Source organism: Scyliorhinus torazame, chromosome 4, assembly GCF_047496885.1.
Source record: "Scyliorhinus torazame isolate Kashiwa2021f chromosome 4, sScyTor2.1, whole genome shotgun sequence".
Classification (NCBI taxonomy): Eukaryota; Metazoa; Chordata; class Chondrichthyes; order Carcharhiniformes; family Scyliorhinidae; genus Scyliorhinus; species Scyliorhinus torazame.
In genome coordinates, this window is record NC_092710.1 from 206,106,313 (window position 1) to 206,126,907 (window position 20,595).

Here is a 20,595-nt window from a genome sequence, read left to right on the forward strand (position 1 = left end):
TAAACCTATCAAAATGTTCAAGTGAGACAATTTATCTTTAGGTGTAGTGATTTTCATTTTGTAAAAATAAAGATAAAGGAGGAGGTTTTCATGAAGTTGGGAGATGGGATATGGGGAGGGGGGGGGGGGGGGTTGGAATGTGACCTGACTGGCTCCATTGTGAGACCTCACTGTCACCCACCCGCATTTGTGTGGAATCGGGCCAGCTTTTTGAATGCTCATGGTTTGCGGCCCCTCTGGAGTGCTGTGAACCATACTCTGGATGAGGGAACCTTTTGAAAGGTAAGTTCATTCGGTTTTACCCATGCGCCCCTTTCCCACCCCCATGTCAACCTGTGTCCCTCTATCTACCCCCAATGATGCTTCATACCCTCCATGCCACCTATGACACTCCCATGGTCATACATTCAGTATACACTGTAACTATAATGTTATGTAAGCAAACTACAGCAGATGTTCGAGATCTGAAATGAAAACTAAAGATGCTGGAAAGACTCTGCAGATCTGGCAGCAAATGTGGAGGGAGAGTTAATGGGGCGATTTTCTGGCCCTGCTACCACAGGTTCAAATCACATTATGGCTGGAGACTCTTCCGAGAGAGCCATAACGCAACTTTCACCTGGGAATATTGAAGGGTGGCACGGTGGTTAGCTCTGCTGCCTCACGGCGTCAGGGACCTGGGTTCAATTCCGGCCTCGGTGACTGTGTGGAGTTTGCACTTTCTCCCGGTATCTGCATGGGTTTCCTCCGGGTGCTCCGGTTTCCTCCCACAGGCCAAAGATGTGCGGGTTAGGTGGATTGGCCATGATAAATTGCCCCTTAGTGTCCAAAAGATTAAATTAATTAAATAATAATAATTATTATTTCTCATTGGTGTTTGGGGATAAATAATTGTCTCGAATGTAAGACAGGCAAAAGGATCACATATCTATATTTGGCTCACTCAACTTCACACTATTAATTAATTATGCCCAAATGCAAATGAGGAAGAAATAGACTGCATAACATGAGTAATATTAATATTAATCAAAATCAATATTACACAGGTTCTCTTAAAAGATTTCAAACCATCTCATCTAACTAGGATTTTCAATTCCTTTTGGAAGCATTAAGGATGAAGCAGTCGGAACGTATCTGCTTTTTAATAAATGATCCAGGCAAATTACTTAGCCAAGAACTGATTTAAAGAAACAATGAAGCCCAGTGCACTCACTCTTGTAATTCCCCTTATTGCTTGTACAAACTTCCTCAAGTGGGACCAGAAACAGCAATAATTTCTCAACTCCTGTTATTGTATTCAGTCAAATTAAATTACATGAGCTCATGAAATACTGATGAGGGGCCTTGCTGTTGTAAGAGGTTTGATCTGGTGCTTGGTTTCTGCAACTCTCTTCATGAAACCACAAATTAGAAAGTGCATTTCTAATGATTTCCCCAATCATCAGGACATACGAGGTAGGTAACACTTTTATAAAGCTATAGGGCGGGATTCTCCGAGCCTCCGTGCCGAAATCACGCTCGGCGATCGGGTCCGACGCCGCTCCCACGATTCTCCCAGTGCAGCTAACCGAGTTCCCGCTAGCATGGTTCTCTCATGGTTCCACCCAGCGGGCACTCAGCATGGCGGCTGCGGACTCAGTTCGCGGCCGCCCTGGTGGGGGGATCGTTCACCTGGGGGTGCCTCCAGGACGGCCAGGCTATCGATCGGGGCCACCGATCCACGGGCGCGGGCGATCTGGGGGGGGGGGGGGGGGCGGCCTATCTTCTTGGTGCCGATCCGCGGTGTGGGTCGACCGTGTCGCACAGTGCGGCCGACGCAGTCCACCACCGTGCACATGCGCGGGCGCCGACCGGACATGCAGAGTCCCATATCGACAGGACTACTCCGGGGCCCTGATCGCCTCCTCCAGGTAGGAGAATCACTCTGGACTTTCTCCAGGCAAGTCCAGACTGATTCAAGCGGGTTTTTTCGCTGGCGTGGGGACATAGCCCCATTATTGGAGAATCCCGCCCATACTTTCCCACATTTAACAGCTGAATTTTCGGGAACTTCGGATTGGAATTTTTATTTATTCATGCAAGTCATGTGGGCATCCTTGGCTGGGCGAGCATTCATTGCCCATCCCTAATTGTCCTTGAATAGGTGGTGGTGCTGCTGCTTTTCGAATTACTGAAGTCAGTGTGGTGTAAATATACCCACTGTGCTATTTGGGGGGGGGGGGGGGGGGGGAAGTTCCAGGATTTTGTCCCAGCGACAGTGAAGGAACAGCGATATATTTCCAAGTCAGGGTGGTATATACTCACTTGAATGCTCACTTCAGTGAACCTGAGCAGTGTGAGGCATAGAGTCATCAAACACTCCCCCTCTTTGATTTACAATTGAGCTTTCCATGATATCTTAGCACCAGTTCCAGTGCTGGACTCTATCCTAGCCTTGTATCATGTAAACGCTGCCATCTCTCTCGGGAGATCATGGCTGTTGCCGGCCTTTGCCACTGACACCAGGCAGGCAGCTCCCATCTCCTAGAAGCGCTTGGCACCTCTAATTGGGTATTGGTCTTGCCTGCTGGCTAATTCATCTCTTTGCATTTGAAAAGCATGTCATGAGAGAGCGATAGAGCTCAGATGTGGGGTTGGGGTCCAGTTTCCTTCTGAATCTTCCTACATCAAAAATCCAGCCCATCACCATCAACATCCACCAACAGGGGCAATCTGAAATCTACCACACAACAACCACCACCACCACCACCACAACAGTATTTATTGATGGGTCAACTGGGGTCTGGAACACAGTTGCAATGCCTTCTGCTTTTAAAGGCGCTGTTCAATTATTCCCTCTAGAAAACAACGTAGTGACAGGCTTGTAAATTCCTCAAACTATTTGGAGGTCAATACTTCACTTGAAAATTTAAGGCTCTGGGATGAAAAATTTAGCTTTGTTTCTAGTTTTGAATATTCCAGTTGACTTCATGTGGGAATCAAGACCAACTGGTGTCCTCAGACAAAGTAGGGTGAAAGGATAGATAACATTTAAACCTTAGTGTGCAGAAGTCCCCATTTTAAAGTTATACATTCTGTCTTTACTGTTATATTTCATAATGAATTCTCTGCTCACATTTATAATGGAATCTGTCTATGTAAATCTAACATGCAGTTGTTGCACCCTCCTGCCAGTGGTAGCCCTGCAGTGCCTCCTCTAAGATATATTACAGCACACTACATATACAAAGGAAGTTTCTATTAAATAGGGGATATTATGGGCACCACGGTGGTGCAGTGAGTAGCACTGCTGCCTCATGGCGCCGAGGTCCCAGGTTCGATCCCGGCTCTGGGTCACTGACCGTGTGGAGTTTGCACATTCTCCCAGTGTTTGCGTGGGTTTCGCCCCCACAACCCAAAGATGTGCAGGCTAGGTGGATTGGCCATGCTAAAATTGCCACTTAATTGGAAAAATGAATTGGGTACTCTAAAAAAAATTTTAAATAGGGGATATTGATGCAAAATAATGCGAAAGCAAAATAAAAGTCCGCCTCACATTTCCAGCAACTTCAGGGAGCTAGTGTATCATCTCATTGGGTGACATCTTACTCCTGAACATCATAATGGTGGAAAAACAGGACTGTCACCCCCATGTTAGAAAAGGAGTAACTGAGGGTGGCTCTTGGGTTTGGGGATGAGTGGAGGAAGAGCACCTTAAGTAGCACAGGAAGATAATCTGTAGCTTGAGCTTGAAATCACTGAAAATAAATTATTGTTGTGGTTATTTTCTGGGTGGAAACATAACAGGTGGACAAGGCAGAGAAAATTTCATATTACAACTAAAACTGAAAAACCTGGGGCGAAATTCTCCTACCTGCCCCGCCACATTTCTGCCCCGACTGGCCGGCGGGAGTCTCCGTAACACCGGCCAGTCAATGGGGTTTCCCATTGTGGGGCAGCCCCACGCCGTCGGGAAACCCCCGGCGCCGGCAAAACGGAGACTCCCGCCAGCGGAGAATGACGCCCCTGTTTGCCCATAGAAGGCAGGCATTTACCTTGACTGGTGGGCAGTAACTTGACAGGCTGAATCACACATACCTTACGGCTGATTATTGAATGAAAATGATCTGGCCTTTACAAAGGACAAATAAGCTGATCTGGCCAATGCCACCCAGGCAGTGAAGATGAAAATCTATCCCAGCAACATTTGTTAACTATTATACAGTTAGATTTTGTGCGATAGTTTCTTACCTTCACTTAAGGAGAGATTTAATTCTTTGCATGCATCTGCTGGCAATGATTCCTGAAATGTCAAAATATTTTTGTTACAAACCAGCATAAGAAACTCTGAAACTAGTTAGACAACTGTAAAATAATTGCTATTGAATATTGAATATTGTCTTAATTACCAGAGAACTGCATAAACATTCCGTTTGAAGAACAATAGTTGGTCTAAATTTTGTTGAAGAGCAAGATGACGTTGCAGACACTTCCTTCAAATGGGTAGGAATATAGACAGATTTCTTTAAAAGGTGATTTAGACTTCCGTGAGTTCCATTGTTGGGTGTAGGGGTGATCTGCAACAAATCTAAAGCAAGAAATAATTAAAACTCAGATTTTTTAAAAGACCAAGGGCGCGATCTATTGGCCACATTGCACCTGAAATGTAGCGTGGCGTGGCTGCTAGATGCCGGGAGATCCCTCTTCCAGGATTACCTGGCTCGCTATGCCTCACGTGATCTAAAGAGACCTTGCGAGCCGTCGTGATGTGCATCCCGCCCATTGTGGGTGGGATCACTTTTTAGAAAATCTTCTTATTAGAGTGAGACAGCTAGTCTCACTCTAATATATATTCCCAGGATCTCCCAAACAGTGGGATCTAACTCCCCCTTGCCTTGGAGATCATAGAATCATGGAATTTACAGTGCAGAAGGAGGCTATTCGGCCCTTCGAGTCTGCACCAGACCTTGGAACGAGCACCCCACTTAAGCCCACAGCTCCACCCTATCCCTGTAACCCAGTAACCCCACCTAACGTTTTTGGACACTAAGGGCAATTTATCATGGCCAATCCACCTAACCTGCACATCTTTGAACTGTGGGAGGAAACTGGAGCACCCGGAGGAAACCCATGCAGACACGGGGAGAACGGGCAGACTCCGCACAGACAGTGACCCAAGCCGGGAATCGAAGCTGGGACCCTGGAGCTGTGAAGCAACTTTGTTAACCACTGTGCTACCGTGCTGCCCACATCTTGGGTGAGCGCCGTTCAGTGCTGGCTCCACAAATGGGGACCAGATGGAACGGCACTCATGGGGATTGGAAGCTCCCAGGTGCTTGCCCTCTGGGCAGGGTGCCTCCTGGGCATCTTGACACTGCCAGCCTGGCACCTTGACACTGCCACCTGGATGCTAGCCTGGCACCATGGAAGTGCCCCTGCCAGTGTCTCCTCGGCACCTTGGCAGTTCCAGGTTGACATCCAGGTGGCAGTGCCAGCAGTCGGGCTGGTCATGCCAGGGTGCCCAGATTGGAAAAATGCCAGCCTTGCACCCTGAAGGTGCCCTGCATTAAGGAGTTCCAGCGATCAGAACTCCTCAGTGCAGAAAACTGGACTAATTATGGCCTTGACGGGGCATTCCTCACTGAGATCCTGTATCTGCCCGAATGGGTGTTCACTAGCATGGTGTTTCTCAGCACTGTGAGAGCCTGGAATGTGGGACTCTGTTCCCATTCGGGTAGATCGTGCCCAAAGGGTGGAATTTTATGACCCTCTCCTGCTGGCAGGCTCTTCCAGCTCACCTCATTCTCTTGCCCTGTCTTGGCAACATTTCACCCAAAGAAACGAATTCTAATGGAGGATATATTACCAACATATTAATCTGTCATAATTCTCTTTCAGAATACCATGGCACCTGCTGTGCACTTCCAGCACTTGCCACTATTTCGGCTTTGCAGTTTAAGAAAAGCATCCCTTCCTGCAATTGTCTTGATTTTTCAATACTCCATAAAATACACAAATGGCTTCCAAATGCACATCAGTACATCAGAGAGACTTTAATAGCTGAATTTATTTGTGTATTACAAGATTGCATCAAATAAGGATAATAGAATAGGTAATAATGTCAGTTAAAGCAGGACATTTAAGAGCAGGGCTCATTGATTTGAAAAGTGATGCTCAAGAATACAAATTAGCAAACAGACAAACAGATAATATTTATGCAGAACTGAAGAGAAAATCAACAGTCTGATGGAAGACGACTTTAACCAGGTGTGGGTTTCTCAAACAGTTAAATTCCCAGCAGCTTCTTAATTTCACAATATTCTACACTGGAGAATGCTAATAGAAATGGCAATTTTTAATATTGATGGGAATATAGTGGTAGATGGAATTCCCTTTTTTTTGTGAAGCACACTCATCCCCTGGCCTTTCTCTTACTCAATGTTAGGATCCTGGACGAGACCAACAATTTGCAATTTATAAAAGTATGAGGAAAGGATGCTTCACCCCACAGGAGTGATACCACCGACCGATTGGTATTTTATCTGTTAAAACAAACTTTAATTTAAACACAAAATCAATCACATTAACAACAAAGTAACAGTTAACAGTTCAAACAGATCTATACAAAACAGGAAAAACGTTAACTTATTACCTATACTTGCCGCTATATATTCCAATTAAGCAAACCAAAATAGTTTCAAAGATCACCTATAAATAAAGTTAGCAATTGGGAGTTAGACTCCTGAGAGAGAACCTTCCAGAGCCAGCTGAAGAGCTGTCTTGTCAGGCGCTGCTGTTCAACTTAAAATTTGATAGCAGACTGAAATGTTACAACCAGACCTGGCTCTACCCCTTACATCATAAGGCATTCTTTGGTCTCCTCCCACTAAGAAGTCCCACGACGGTCCCAGGACCATCCCTCATAAATTAGCTACACCCCAGGGATCCTCCAACATCAAATGAATGTTCCATTAGCCATCTATCTGTAAACCAGTAAATGGCAAAAATCAATGATTATCTCACCTTTGCGAACTCTTAATCACAGCTTTAGCAGACATACTGCTTGTATGTATCTGAAATATAAAAATAACAATTCCCTACATCCGTCACACTTAAGATGGTCTTTACCTGGACCTTGTCAGCCCAAGCCTGGATTTAATCAAGCTTCTGTTGTTGGCTGGCTTAGGCTGATCATTACCATAGTTTAGCAGCATCCAGACCTCACTACCACAAAATCCTATTCATGACTGTCAACCACAGCAGCAGATGAGCCAAAACCACTCAGCTAGCTGTTCCTAATTATGCATTTCCCATATTGCATAGTTACATAATTATGGGTGGTGATGGTAGAGATAGATATTAAATCCATTGGAACTGGGCCAATCAACCAAACTGATCACCCCTTGAGGATGCTAAAGCTTGAGTGTAGTTACCACTGAATAAATCTTAAATGGTGATTATGCCACATCACTCCGAGCTTGAATACTGTATGTGGCTTGGAAGGGTTAGGAGGTTAGCCAATTGGCACAGAGCATCCATCCTCTTTCCTGCTCTTGTAGTCATATCTGGTAAAAGGTGACCCACAAGATCTTGATGATTGGGGACTTGGCAGAAGGCTACAGAAGATGGCTTGGTCAATTAACTCAGTTGGATGGACGGCTGGTTTGTGATGTGATGCGATGCCAACAACCTGGGATCAATTCCTGTATTGGCTGAGTTATCCATGAATCCCCCACCTTCTCAACCTTGTCCTTCATATGAAATGTGGTGATCCTCAGATGAAATCACCACCAGTCAGCTCTCGCAAAAAAGGGGAGAGTAGCCTATGGTCGTTGTGGACTATGGCAGCTTTCATATGTTTCTATATCACAGGAGATGCCTGACCGTTTCCATGATCAAGATGCTCATTATCTGACATTGCCAGGCCAATCCTGGATATTATCATGCTTTTAGACTAGGAATAATAGTTTTTAATTGGGGGAAGACCAATTTTGTGAAGTAGAGATGTGATTTGGAAACAATATTTGAAGGCAAAGCAAAGTGAGAGGCATTCAATGGGAGACAAAGAGGATTCAGAAAAATATGCTCCCATAAATAAAAAGGGTGGGATTCTCAAATCTATATCTGTCTGGATGTCAAAGAGCATGCAGATTAACCAAATGCTTAGATACTGAGAGCTCAATACTGCAGAAAGTCTATAGGAACATAGAAAGTGTAGGGGGTGACAGTAAAAAGGGAATCAGGAAAGCAAGGCAAGGACATGATAAAATTTCGGTAGGTACAATTAAATAAAACGAAAAGCTATCTTATAAACACATAAAGAGCATGAGGATAACTTGCCAAGAAGGTGTTTGATCGTGTGGAGTGGAGCTATTTGTTTGCTGTGTTGGAGAGGTTTGGGATTGGACCTAAATTTGTATCTTGGGGTAGCACAGTGGCTAGCACTACTGCCTCACCCGGGTTCAATCGCAGCCCCGGATCACTATGCGTGTGGAGCTTACACATTCTACCCGTCTGTGTGGGTCTTACCCCACAATCCAAAAATGTGCAGAATAGGTGGATTGGCCACGCTAAATTGCCCCTTAATTGGAAAACAAAATGAATTGGATACTTAAAATTAAAACAAGATGCTTGTGGCTTGGGTGAGACTGTTGTATAAGGACCCGATGGCGAGTGTGCACACAAACAAGATAAATTCCTTTGCACAGGGGAGCTAGGCAGGGATGCTGGGGTTGATACAACTAAAGATAGTGCTCGAGGATGAGCCGGTTATTTGAGGGGGGTGGACCTGGAGTTTAGTTTTAGTTTTGGGTTGGTTTTATTTTGTAAATGTTATGCCTTTTATATATTTAATTGTTAAAATGTTAAAATTTGAAAAAAAATATTTTTCAAATAAAAAGTATGACAGCCAAAGAGAGACCAAAAAGGTAACTTGGAGGGAGAAAACTTGGGAGTAGTTCTTAATCAATTCTTTTTCTCTGACTGCACAAAAGAGATGAACAATTCAGGCATTGAAGTTAAGAAGGGATTGGCACTACCTGGTTGGCATTGCCAGGGCACCAGGGGGCAGTGACATGTCCCTGACAACCTAGAGGCCACAATGGCATCCGAGCCACCCGCCGCCTCTGCCACTTCCTGTGCGGTCATCACGTCTGGTCTCTATTTATGGAGACCAACGTGATTCCCACCAGCTTCACGTTTCACCTGCGGGATGTGGTGAGGGGGGTGAATTCCAGGAGCTGGGTGAATCTGGCGTAAAACAAAAAATGCATATTTGAATTAAGATTTAGATATCAGGGGCGAAATTCTCCCGAAACGACGCGATGTCCGCCGACTGGTGCCCAAAATGGCGCCAATCAGACGGGCATCACGCCGCCCCAAAGGTGCGGAATGCTCCGCATCTTTGGGGGCCGAGCCCCAACATTGAGGGGCTAGGCCAGCGCCGGAGGGATTTCCGCCCCGCCAGCTGGCAGAAACGGCCTTTGTTGCCCCGCCAGCTGGTGCGGAAATGACATCTCCGGGCGGCGCATGCGCGGGAGCGTCAGCGGCCGCTGACAGTTTCCCACGCATGCGCAGTGGAGGGAGTCTCTTCCGCCTCCGCCATGGTGGAGACCGTGGCGGAGGCGGAAGGGAAAGAGTGCCCCCACGGCACAGGCCCGCCCGCGGATCGGTGGGCCCCGATCGCGGGCCAGGCCACCGTGGGGGCACCCCCCCGGGGCCAGATCGACCCGCGCCCCCCCCAGGACCCCGGAGCCCGCCCACTCCGCCTTGTCCCCCCGTTCAAAAGGTGGTTTAATCCATGCCGGCGGGACAGGCAATTTATCGGCGGGACTTCGGCCCATCCGGGCCGGAGAATCCAGCGGGAGGGGCCCGCCAACCGGCGTGGCCCGATTCCCGCCCCCGCCGAATATCCGGTGCCGGAGACTTCGGCAACCGGCGGGGGCGGGATTCACGCCAGCCCCCGGCGATTCTCCGACCCGGCAGGGGGTCGGAGAATGACGCCCCAGATTACATCACCGGCCCGGTAGGGGAGAATTTCAAAATGAATTCTCCCTGATGCAAGTCCCGTTATGGCTCTCTCATGTGGGTCTCCAGCCATGAAACAATTTATGCTGCGCAAGCGGGGCCAGAGAATCGCCCCCAATATTTTCACTGCAATTAGATATAAAATTATGAGCAGGGGGCAAGAATGACAACTTTCTTTCTTAATTTTCATCTTTAATCCATGGGGTATTTTTGTAGCAGGATAGACGAACGAGTATGCAACACTCGTACGAAATGGTATTTTAAAAAAAAAACGTTATTTGGTGTAAAGTTGTCACACCATTGATTGCAACTGTATAAATGATTAATCTGGAATATTTTCTCTCTACTATTGTAATGGAGAAATTAACCCTTATTTTAAGCATTAACGCATCTGTAAAAATAGTATAAAATGGAATCTTAAATACTTAAAAGCTCGTATCTCACACTAGGGGCGAAATTCTCCCCAAACGGCGCGATGTCCGCCGACTGGCGCCCAAAACGGCACCAATCAGATGGGCATCGCGCCACCCCAAAGGTGCGGAATGCTCCGCATCTTTGGGGGCCGAGCCCCAACATTGAGGGGCTAGGCCGACGCCGAAGGGATTTCCGCCCCGCCAGCTGGCGGAAACAGCCTTTGTTGCCCCGCCAGCTGGCGAGAGAATTACATATCGGGGCGGCGCATGCGCGGGAGCGCCAGCGGCCGCTGACAGTTTCCCGCGCATGCGCAGTGGAGGGAGTCTCTTCCGCCTCCGCCATGGTGGAGGGGTCGGAGAATGACGCCCCAGATTTCTGCTTCTCCATTAGCATTAAATTGGTGCTAACATTTAAAGCAAGCGCTATCAATGTAAGGTTTTACAAGTACCTAAGAATTAAAGGACTCTAAGAATTGCATCTTAGGGCACAGGAGAAGGGCATTACATTGGAATGAATCCTCTCTTGACTTCAGGCATAGGTTGTCGTGAAATGTGTGCATGCATCCATTCTGAGTTTAAGATAGGCATAGCCATCGCACATCAATTAACATTCAACATACTGATCAGGAACTATATTCGCCGATCCTTCTCTGTCGCTGGAGCAAAATTCTGGATCACCCTTCTGAACAGTACTGTGGGTGTACCTACACCACAAGGGACTGAATTTAATGGTCACATCAATGAGTCCACCCTGTGGATCGAGAGCCGGTGGCAACCGCCGTGGCAATTCCTGGGTGCCCCCATGTGATCAAAAGCCATTTTGGTACCTATCAGGTCAGTGTAAGGGTTCCTGGGTCCTGAATGATGGATGTCCTTCCTCTGTCAGCTAGGAATAAAAGGCTGGCAACATCACAAGAGCTGGGACTAGAGTCAGTATTAAGCTCTGATTGTATCTCTGCAATAAAAAACTGTAATGCAAGTCTAGACTTCTTCAGTCAGTACTGCAGCAGGCCAAATAGTCATGGAGCCCCAGAATTCAGGTTAGTGGGGCAGGCACATTGGGGCCAGTCAAGCAGGGGAGTTGGTCTGAAGGGCATGGAGGCTGTTTTCCTGCAGTATGGTCCTTGCTAGTAACATTAGGTCCCTGCATTGTGCACAGGAGCAAGAGGGACAAACACCCAGCTACCAGGTCACAGGAATGCTGGTCAGATTGCACCTGCCAGCTTTCACCATGGCAAGCCCCACCCAAAGCTGCTCCAATACCAGCGGCAGCAGGCTTTTCCTTTCACGCAAAGGTGGTTAGGGATAGGCAGCAACTTCTTATCAAACTCACAAGAACAAAGAAAAAAGTCCTTACTTTTAATAATCTTGTACAACAATACAATTAGACAATAATATGTTTGAATACGTTATCAGTCAGCATAATCTGCACAATTAAATGTCATTCTGTGGTGAAATGTCTTTTACTGCATCAGATAAGTGTATTCATTTTAGATCTGGCCAATAAAATACCAATTATTTGGACTCGATTGAATGGAATATCAATTATAGGTTCCTTTTAGACTCTGCTTTCCATGACCTTTTTACTGAAGTACAAAAATGTTGCCTCATTTCATGAAATTACCATCAATGTTTTCTCCTGAACATTTATTCTGTGTGCTGCAATAACGCCCATTTCAATGATCTGGTAATCATTGCTGTAATCATTGGCTGTAAAGCATCTGGTGATTCAAAAAATAGCTCAAAATCCCTTCATAACTGAGCAAATTATAGAATCGTAGAATCCCTACAGTGCTGAAGGAGGCCATTTGGCCAGTCTAGTCTGCACCGACCCTCTGAAAAAGCTCCTGACCCAAGCCCACTTCCCCGCCCTATCTCAATAACCCCTCAACCTAACCTACAAATCCCTTGTCGCTAAGGGGCAATTTACATGGCCAAAGAACAAAGAAAAATTACAGCACAGGAACAGGCCCTCCAAGCCTGCACCGATCCAGATCCACCATCTAAAGCTGTCGCCAATTTTCGAAGGATCTGTATCCCTCTGCTCCCTCCCCATTCATGTATCTGTCAAGATACATCTTAAATGACGTTATCGTGCCCACCTCTACCATCTTCACCGGCAATGCGTTCTAGGTACCCACCACCCTCTGCGTAAAGAACTTTCCATGTATAGCTCCCTGAAACTTTTCCCCTCTCACCTTGAACTCGTGACCCTTAGTAATTGAGTCCCCCACTCTGGGAAAAAGCTTCTTGCTGTCCACCCTGTCTATACCTCTCATGATTTTGTAGACCTCAATGAGGTCCCCCCTCAACCTCCAGCTTTCTAATGAAAATAATCCTAATCTACTCAGCCTCTCTTCATAGCTAGCGCCCTCCATACCAGGCAACATCCTGGTGAACCTCCTCTGCACCCTCTCCAAAGCATCCACATGCTTTTGGTAATGTGGCCACCAGAACTGTACGCAGTATTCCAAATGTGGCTGAACCAAAGTCCTATGCAACTGTAAAATGACCTGCCAACTCTTGTACTCAATACCCCTTCCGATGAAGGAAAGCATGCCGTATGCCTTCTTGACCACTCTATCGACCTGCGCAGCCACCTTCAGGATACAATGGACCCGAACACCCAGATCTCTCTGTACATCAATTTTCCCCAGGGCTTTTTCATTTACCGTATAGTTCGCTCTTGTATTGGATCTTCCAAAATGCATCACCTCACATTTGCCCAGATTGAACTCCATCTGCCATTTCTCCACCCAACTCTCCAGTCTATCTATATTCTGCTGTATTCTCCGACAGTCCCCTTCACGATCGGCTACTCCACCAATCTTAGTGTCATCTGCAAACTTGCTAATCAGACCACCTATACCTTCCTCCAGATCATTTATGTATATCACAAACAACAGTGGTGCCAGCATGGATCCCTGTGGAACACCACTGGTCACAGTTTTCCATTACTACTCTCTGTCTCCTGGTGCTCAGCCAGTTCTTTATCCATCTAGCTAGTACACCCTGGACCCCATGAGACTTCACTTTCTCCATCAGCCTACCATGGGGAACCTTATCAAACGTCTTACTGAAGTCCATGTATATGACATCTACAGCCCTTCCCTCATCAATCAACTTTGTCACTTTCTCAAATAATTCTATTCAGTTGGTAAGACATGACCTTCCCTGCACAAAACCATGTTGCCTATCACTGATAAGCCCATTTTCTTCCAAATGGGAATAGATCCTATCCTTCAGTATCTTTTCCAGCAGCTTCCCTACCACTGACGTCAGGCTCACCGGTCTATAATTACCTGGATTATCCCTGCTACCTTTCTTAAATAAGGGGACAACATTAGAAATTCTCCAGTCCTCCGGTACCTCACCCGTGTTCAAGGATGCTGCAAAGATATCTGTTATGGCCCCAGCCATTTCCTCTCTCACTTCTCTCAGTAACCTGGGATAGATCCCATCCGGACCTGGGAACTTGTCCACCTTAATGCCTTTTACAATACCCAACACATCCTCTCTCCTCATGCCGACTTGACCTAGAGTAATCAAACATCTATCCCGAACGTCAACATCCGTCATGTCCCTCTCCTCGGTGAATACCGATGCAAAGTAATCGTTAAGAATCTCACCCATTTTCTCTGACTCCACGTATTACTTTCCTCCTTTGTCCTTGAGTGGGCCAACCCTCTTGCTCCTTATACATGAATTAAAGGCTTTGGGATTTTCCTTAACCCGGTTTGCTAAAGATATTTCATGACCCCTTTTAGCCCTTTTGATTCCTCGTTTCAAATTTGTCCTACATTCCCGATATTCTTCCAAAGCTTTGTCTGTCTTCAGTCACCTAGACCTTATGTATGCTTCCTTTTTCCTCTTAGCCAGTCTCACAATTTCACCTGTCATCCATGGTTCCCTAATCTTGCCATTTCTATCCCTCATTTTCACAGGGACATGTCTGTCCTGCACTCTAAACAACCTCTGTTTAAAAGCCTCCCACATATCAAATGTGGATTTACCTTCAAACAGCTGCTCCCAATCCACATTCCCCAGCTCCTGCCGAATTTTGATATAGTTGGCCTTCCCCCAATCTTCCTTTAGGACCACTCTCGTCTTTGTCCATGAGTATTCTAAAACTTACGGAATTGTGATCACTATTCCCAAAGTAATCCCCTACTGAAACTTCAACCACCTGGCCGGATTAATTCCCCAACACCAGGTCCAGTATGGCCCCTTCCCGAGTTGGACTATTTACATACTGCTCTAGAAAACCCTCCTGGATGCTCCTTACAGACCTCTGACACAAAGTGTATCCCAGTCAATGTTGGGAAAATTAAAATCTCCTATCACCACCACCCTGTTGCTCCTACATCTTTCCATAATCTGTTTACATATTTGTACCTCTATCTCACGCTCGCAGGTCTGCAGTACAGCCCCAACATTGTTACCACACTCTTCCTATTTCTGAGCTCTGCCCATATCGCCTCACTGCTCGAGTCCTCCATAGTGCCCTCCTTCAGCACAGCTTTGATATCCTTCCTGACTAGTAATGCAACTCCTCCACCCCTTTTATCTCCCTCTCTATCCCGCCTGAAGCATCGATATCCTGGGATATTTAGTTGCCAATCATGCCCTTCCCTCAACCGAGTCTCAGTAATAGCAATAACATCATACTCCCAGGTACTAATCCAAACCCGAAGTTCATCTGCCTTACCAATCGGCGCAGGCTGGGAGGGCCGAAGGGCCTGTTCCTGTGCTGTAATTTTCTTTCTTCTTCTTTGTTCTTCCCTACTACACTTCTTGCATTAAAACAAATGCACCTCAGACCACCAGTCCCTTTGCGTTCATCATCTGCTCCCTGCCTACTCTTCCCCTTAGTCACACTGACTTCATTATCTAGTTCCTTACAGGCTTTAGTTACTACCTCCTTACTGTCCACTAGCCTCCTCATTTGGTTCCCATCCCCCTGCCACATTAGTTTAAACCCTCCCCAACAGCGCTAGCAAAAGCACCCCCAAGGACATTGGTTCCAGTCCGGCCCAGGTGTAGACCGTCCAATTTGTAGTAGTCCCACCTCCCCCAGAACAGGTCCCAATATACCAAAAATCTGAACCCCTCCCTCCTGCACCATTTCTCAAGCCACGCTTTCATCCTGCCTATTCTTTCATTTCTACTCTGACTACCACGTGGCACTGGTAGCAATCCTGAGATTACTACCTCTGAGGTCCGACTTTTTAACTTGGCTCCGAACTCCCTAAATTCTGCTTGTAGGACCTCATCCCGTTTTTTACCTACATCATTGGTGCCTGTATGCACCACGACAACTGGCTGTTCACCCTCTCCCTTCAGAATGTTCTGCAGCCGATCTGAGACATCCCTGACCCGTGCACCTGGGAGGCAACATACCATTCGGGAGTCTCGTTTTCGACCACAGAACCACCTATCTACTCCCCTCACAATTGAATCCCCTATGACTATAGCCCTTCCATTCTTTTTCCCGCCCTTCTGTACAGCAGAGCCAGCCACGGTGCCATGAACCTGGCTACTGCTGCCTTCCCCTGGTGAGCCATCTCCCCCAACAGTATCCAAAATGGTATACCTGTTTTGGAGGGAGATGACCGCAGGGGACACCTGCACTGCCTTCCTGCTTTGCCTCTGCCTTTTGGTCACCAATTCCCTTTCTCCCTCAGCAATCCTAATCTGCGGTGTGACCAATTCGCTAGACGTGCTATCCACGACCTCCTCAGCAGCGCGGATGCTCCAAAGTGAGTCCATCCGCAGCTACAGAGCCGTCATGCGGTCTAACAAGAGCTGCAGCTGGACGCACTTCCCGCACGTGAAGGAGTCAGGGACATCAGCCACGTTCGTGAGCTCCCACATTGAGCAAGAGGAACATAACACGGGTCTGAGATTCTTAAGTTTAACTTAGTCCAACTATAATATCAAATAACAGATAAATGAAAAAGGAAACAAAAAAAAAGAAATTGTTACCAATCACACGATAAAAAGAAATAGATTTAGAAAAACCTTACCTTATCAACACACCAGAGTCTTTTTTTTGGTTAGAGGAGGAGGGCAGGTGGGAGACACTACACGTGTAATGTCTCGGGTTCAGAAGCTGCCCAGTTCACTCACCTTCCCAGAGCGCAATTCGACTGCCCCCACTCTGCTCCTCCCTCTCACCGCTCCTGTAAGGTAAGTTTTAAAAAGGGAGACTTACCTTCCCGACAGCCCCCTGGTTACTGCTCTCGCTGCTACCTCTGAAAAATTGGCCAATCCACATAACCTACAGCACTGGGCTAAATCGCTGGCTTTGAAAGCAGACCAAGGTAGGCCAGCAGCACGGTTCAATTCCTCTACCAGCCTCCCCGAACAGGCGCCGGAATGTGGCGACTTGGGGCTTTTCACAGTAACTTCATTTGAAGCCTACTTGTGACAATAAGCGATTTTCATTTCATTTTCATTTTTTCATTTCATATTTGGACTGTGGGAGGAAAACGGAGCACCCGGAGAAAACCCACGGAGACACGGGGTGAATGTCCACACAGTCACCCAAGGTTGTAATTGAACCCAGGCCGATGGCACTGTGAGGCAACAGTGCTAACCACTGTGCCACCGTGCCGCCGCGTAAAATGCAATCATAAAAATCCTAATGTTCTTACCGCAGATTAGATTGTAGACTTCAATATTTGAAAAGGGTTGAACCTCAGTCTTGGTTTTAAATCCAGGTCCATGGCCGAGAAAGATAGTCTACCATTGAAAGAAAATGGAAATGCAATTACTTCTCATAGTAAAAAGCTATATTCCAAAAAAATACATCAATATTTAAATAGTTTTATCGGTTAGTGAGCATAATACAAGACACAGTCAGATTCAGATCCTCAGTTGGCACCTGCACCTCACCTGCATGTTCTTGTACTGATTGTCAGAACCATGAAATCCACCCTTGCAATTTTTCATTGTTGGTTTCCTGAGACAGGTGCACAAATGATTGACATGTTAGCTCTCAAAATGCCACCTGTGTCAAATCCTACATTCATTTTGTACAACAGTTAATAAAGCCAAAATGCTGAAAGCGATCAAAACAAATCCTGTGAAAGATATCGACATGGAGTAACCGTGCAGTGAATCGGGTAGTGTGCGAACGAAGTGAAACACTGCGCACCTTCATCACTTTTCCCATTGAAAGAAGAAATCAACTGTACGGGACAGACCGCTGTCACCAAATAGCAAGGGTCTGTAAACTGCAAAGATGCAAGGAGCTAATGGAGAATGGCTGACCAGATTGGGCCTGTGCGCATTGGACTTTCGAAGAATGACTGGAGATCTTATTGAAACATATAAGAATCAGAGGAAGCCTGACAATGTAGATGTTGAGAGGATGGTTCTCCTCATGGGGAATCTCAAACTAAAGGGAAAGTATGAAAATAGAGGTCTTAAATTTAAGATGGAAATAAGGATAAATTTCTTCTCTCAGGGGGTCATTAGTCTTTGGAATTTGCTTCCTCATTGAAAAGTGGCAACCGGGTCATTGAATATATTCAAGGCTGAGTAAGAGAAAGTTTTGTGATCTACAAGAGAGTCAAGGGTTATCAGGTAAGGGCACGAAAGTGGAGTTAAGGCCACAATCAAATTTGCCATCTTATCAAATGGCGGAGCAGAATTAATGTGCTGAATCATTTACTTCCCTATTTCTTCTTATCTTAATATGTTTTGATGCTTTTATATGCAGGATTCCACAGAGTCTGCATTATTGAAGAAGAAGCACTGGGTGGAGTAGAAAGCTATTGAATTCATGACATGCATGATTTTCTGACAATATTGGGATTAAGTTCATTTCATGTATTAGAACATAGAACATAGCACACAGTACAGCACACGATGTTGTGCCGGCCATTTATCCTAATCTAAGATCAACCTCACCTACACCCCTTCAATTTACTGCTATCCATGTGCCTGTCCAAGAGTCGCTTAAAAGTCCCAAATGTCTCTGACTCCACCACCTCCGCTGGCAGTGCATTCCACGCACCCACCACTCTCTGTGACCCTAGTGGTGCTGCTCACACATTCCCACCTTCAGCGTATGTTTCTTCACCTCCCAAAATCCAATTTGTGGTAATTTGACCATAAAAAGATAGTCAAATACATTGTGAAAGTTCAATCTTCTTTACATATAAAAATATTTAAATAACAGTACAGTATGGATACAGTACAGTACAGTAAACTAGCAGCAGTTATACACAACTATACACAAGCTCCTCGTGGAGATTACTGAATCATCACTGGCACATGTCACACTTGCTGATGGCGTATCCATTCATATAATCAAATAAGATGTTTACTATAACACTCTATGACACCTCGCCCCCTTAAATTTCAATCCCTCTTAAGGAAAGAAACATAATGACACTCATGTCTCAACTACATGTCAGTTTTTGCAGCTCCACTGTGATCTCAACAAAACATTAGTGACTCAGTAGATCCTGGTGAATTTTGGCTCAGTTGTGCTGGACTTGAGGATGCAGGAGTAGATTGGATGTTTGTGAATGAATGTCCTGCATCCTCTCCAGGGGTAGAATCCACTGGATGCGCCTGAACAACAGGAACCACTTGTGTTGAATTTCTGCAGCAGCATTTCTTTTTGTCATGTCATCCAGAAAACTAGCTGTCTGAGAAGCATGGTGCAGACAAATGTGATCTTTGTGTCTATGGATGACTCTGCTATTAGTTTGTTTCACAACTACTGATACTGGACCATTTTGGTTCAGAATAACTCCAGGCAACCATCGTTGCTACTGCCAAAAGCCCTTACATAGACACAATCACCTGGATTGAAATGCTCTCTTTAGCATGGTAGTCATATCTCTCTTTCTTTTCCTGTCTCCTTCCCACTCTTGTTTTGGCATCTGCATGTAGCAGATTCAGGTGAGACTTTGATTTCCTATCCATCAGCCAGTGATGGTCTTGTCGTTTGTGGTGTGGTACGATACTGGAACAAGAACCGTGAGCGCTTAGTGCCAAAGTTCCCAGTCATTCTCTTCAGTCCTTCATTCAGTTCTGTACAGCTTGCTCTGCTAAATCATTTGACGTTGGGTGAAAAGGAGCAGTACGCACATGGCGGATTCATAAACTGTTGGAACAATTCACTTGTAAACATTATCCCGTTATCAGAAATAAGAGAATCCGGTATGTCATGAGTTGCAAAAACTTGGCAGAGCTTTTCTATCGCAACGAGAGCTGTAATGTTGCTCAGGATGTGTACTTCTATTCACTTAGATGCAGGTCCATGATGACTAAAAACAAATGACCCATAAAAGTCCCTGCAAAGTTCACATGAAGTCTAGATCAGGGACAGTCAGGCCACTCCCAAGGACGTAATGGTGCTGGTGGTGCCCTCTGTTGGTTTATCCGACACGCAGAACAGGATTTTACCTTGTTCTCCAATTCCTGATCCATATTAGGCCACCAAGCAAACAAATTTGCTGAACATTTGATTTGTGAGTTACCCGATGAACCTCATGAGCTTCATTCACAACTTGTGAATGACTAGGGGCTGGAACGAGCATTCTAGAACCCCCAAAAAATTCAACTATCCTGCACACTCAGCTCACCTTTGTGTTTTATGAATGGTCATAGTTCATCATCCTCAAATCGGAAAACCATCCTTGCATAAGGAATCTTCTCACCTGGGACAGGACAGGATCCATGTCTGTCCACTGTTTAATCTGTTGGGCATTTACAGGAGACTTTGAAAGTCTCAAGCTAAAAAATTGTCTCTGGAGGAAATGCTGTCTTGGTTAGCATATGTGGTAAAGGAAGACAACGCAATGTGTTTGTGTTTGCGTTGTCCTTCCCTGCCCTGTACACTATGTTTTACTGGTAGGCCAACAATGTGAGAGCCCAGTGCTGTAATCTCGTCGAGGGCATGGGAGCAATACATCTGGACTCACTAAAAAGACTCATCAATGGCTTGTGAGCTGTACAGATGGTGAACGAATGCCCATAAAGGTACAGATGAAACCATTTCACTGTGAAAATGATGACTAGACCCTCCTTGTCTAGTTGCGAATGTCCCTTCTCCGCTGAGGTCAGTGGGCGTGATGCAAATACAATGCTTTTTGCTGACCCATCCTCTGTCAAATGAGAGAGTACTGCCCCGACTCCGTAAAGTGAGGCATGACAT

The 20,595-nt window shown here is 45.9% G+C and overlaps 1 protein-coding gene across 5 annotated transcripts in view; it reads right to left on the reverse strand.

Annotated features, from left to right (window-relative positions):
• Positions 1 to 20,595, reverse strand: part of LOC140410710 (ectonucleotide pyrophosphatase/phosphodiesterase family member 3-like) — a 280,597-nt gene that overhangs the window by 68,878 nt on the left and 191,124 nt on the right. For all 5 annotated transcript variants that reach the window (XM_072499147.1, XM_072499148.1, XM_072499151.1 and 2 more), the window contains 4 exons: positions 17,316 to 17,382; positions 17,075 to 17,162; positions 4,389 to 4,567; positions 4,231 to 4,282 (listed from right to left, as the gene is read on the reverse strand). In XM_072499147.1, the coding sequence (XP_072355248.1) occupies positions 4,231 to 4,282; positions 4,389 to 4,567; positions 17,075 to 17,162; positions 17,316 to 17,382 (386 nt within the window). The remainder of the gene's footprint in view (positions 1 to 4,230; positions 4,283 to 4,388; positions 4,568 to 17,074; positions 17,163 to 17,315; positions 17,383 to 20,595) is intronic.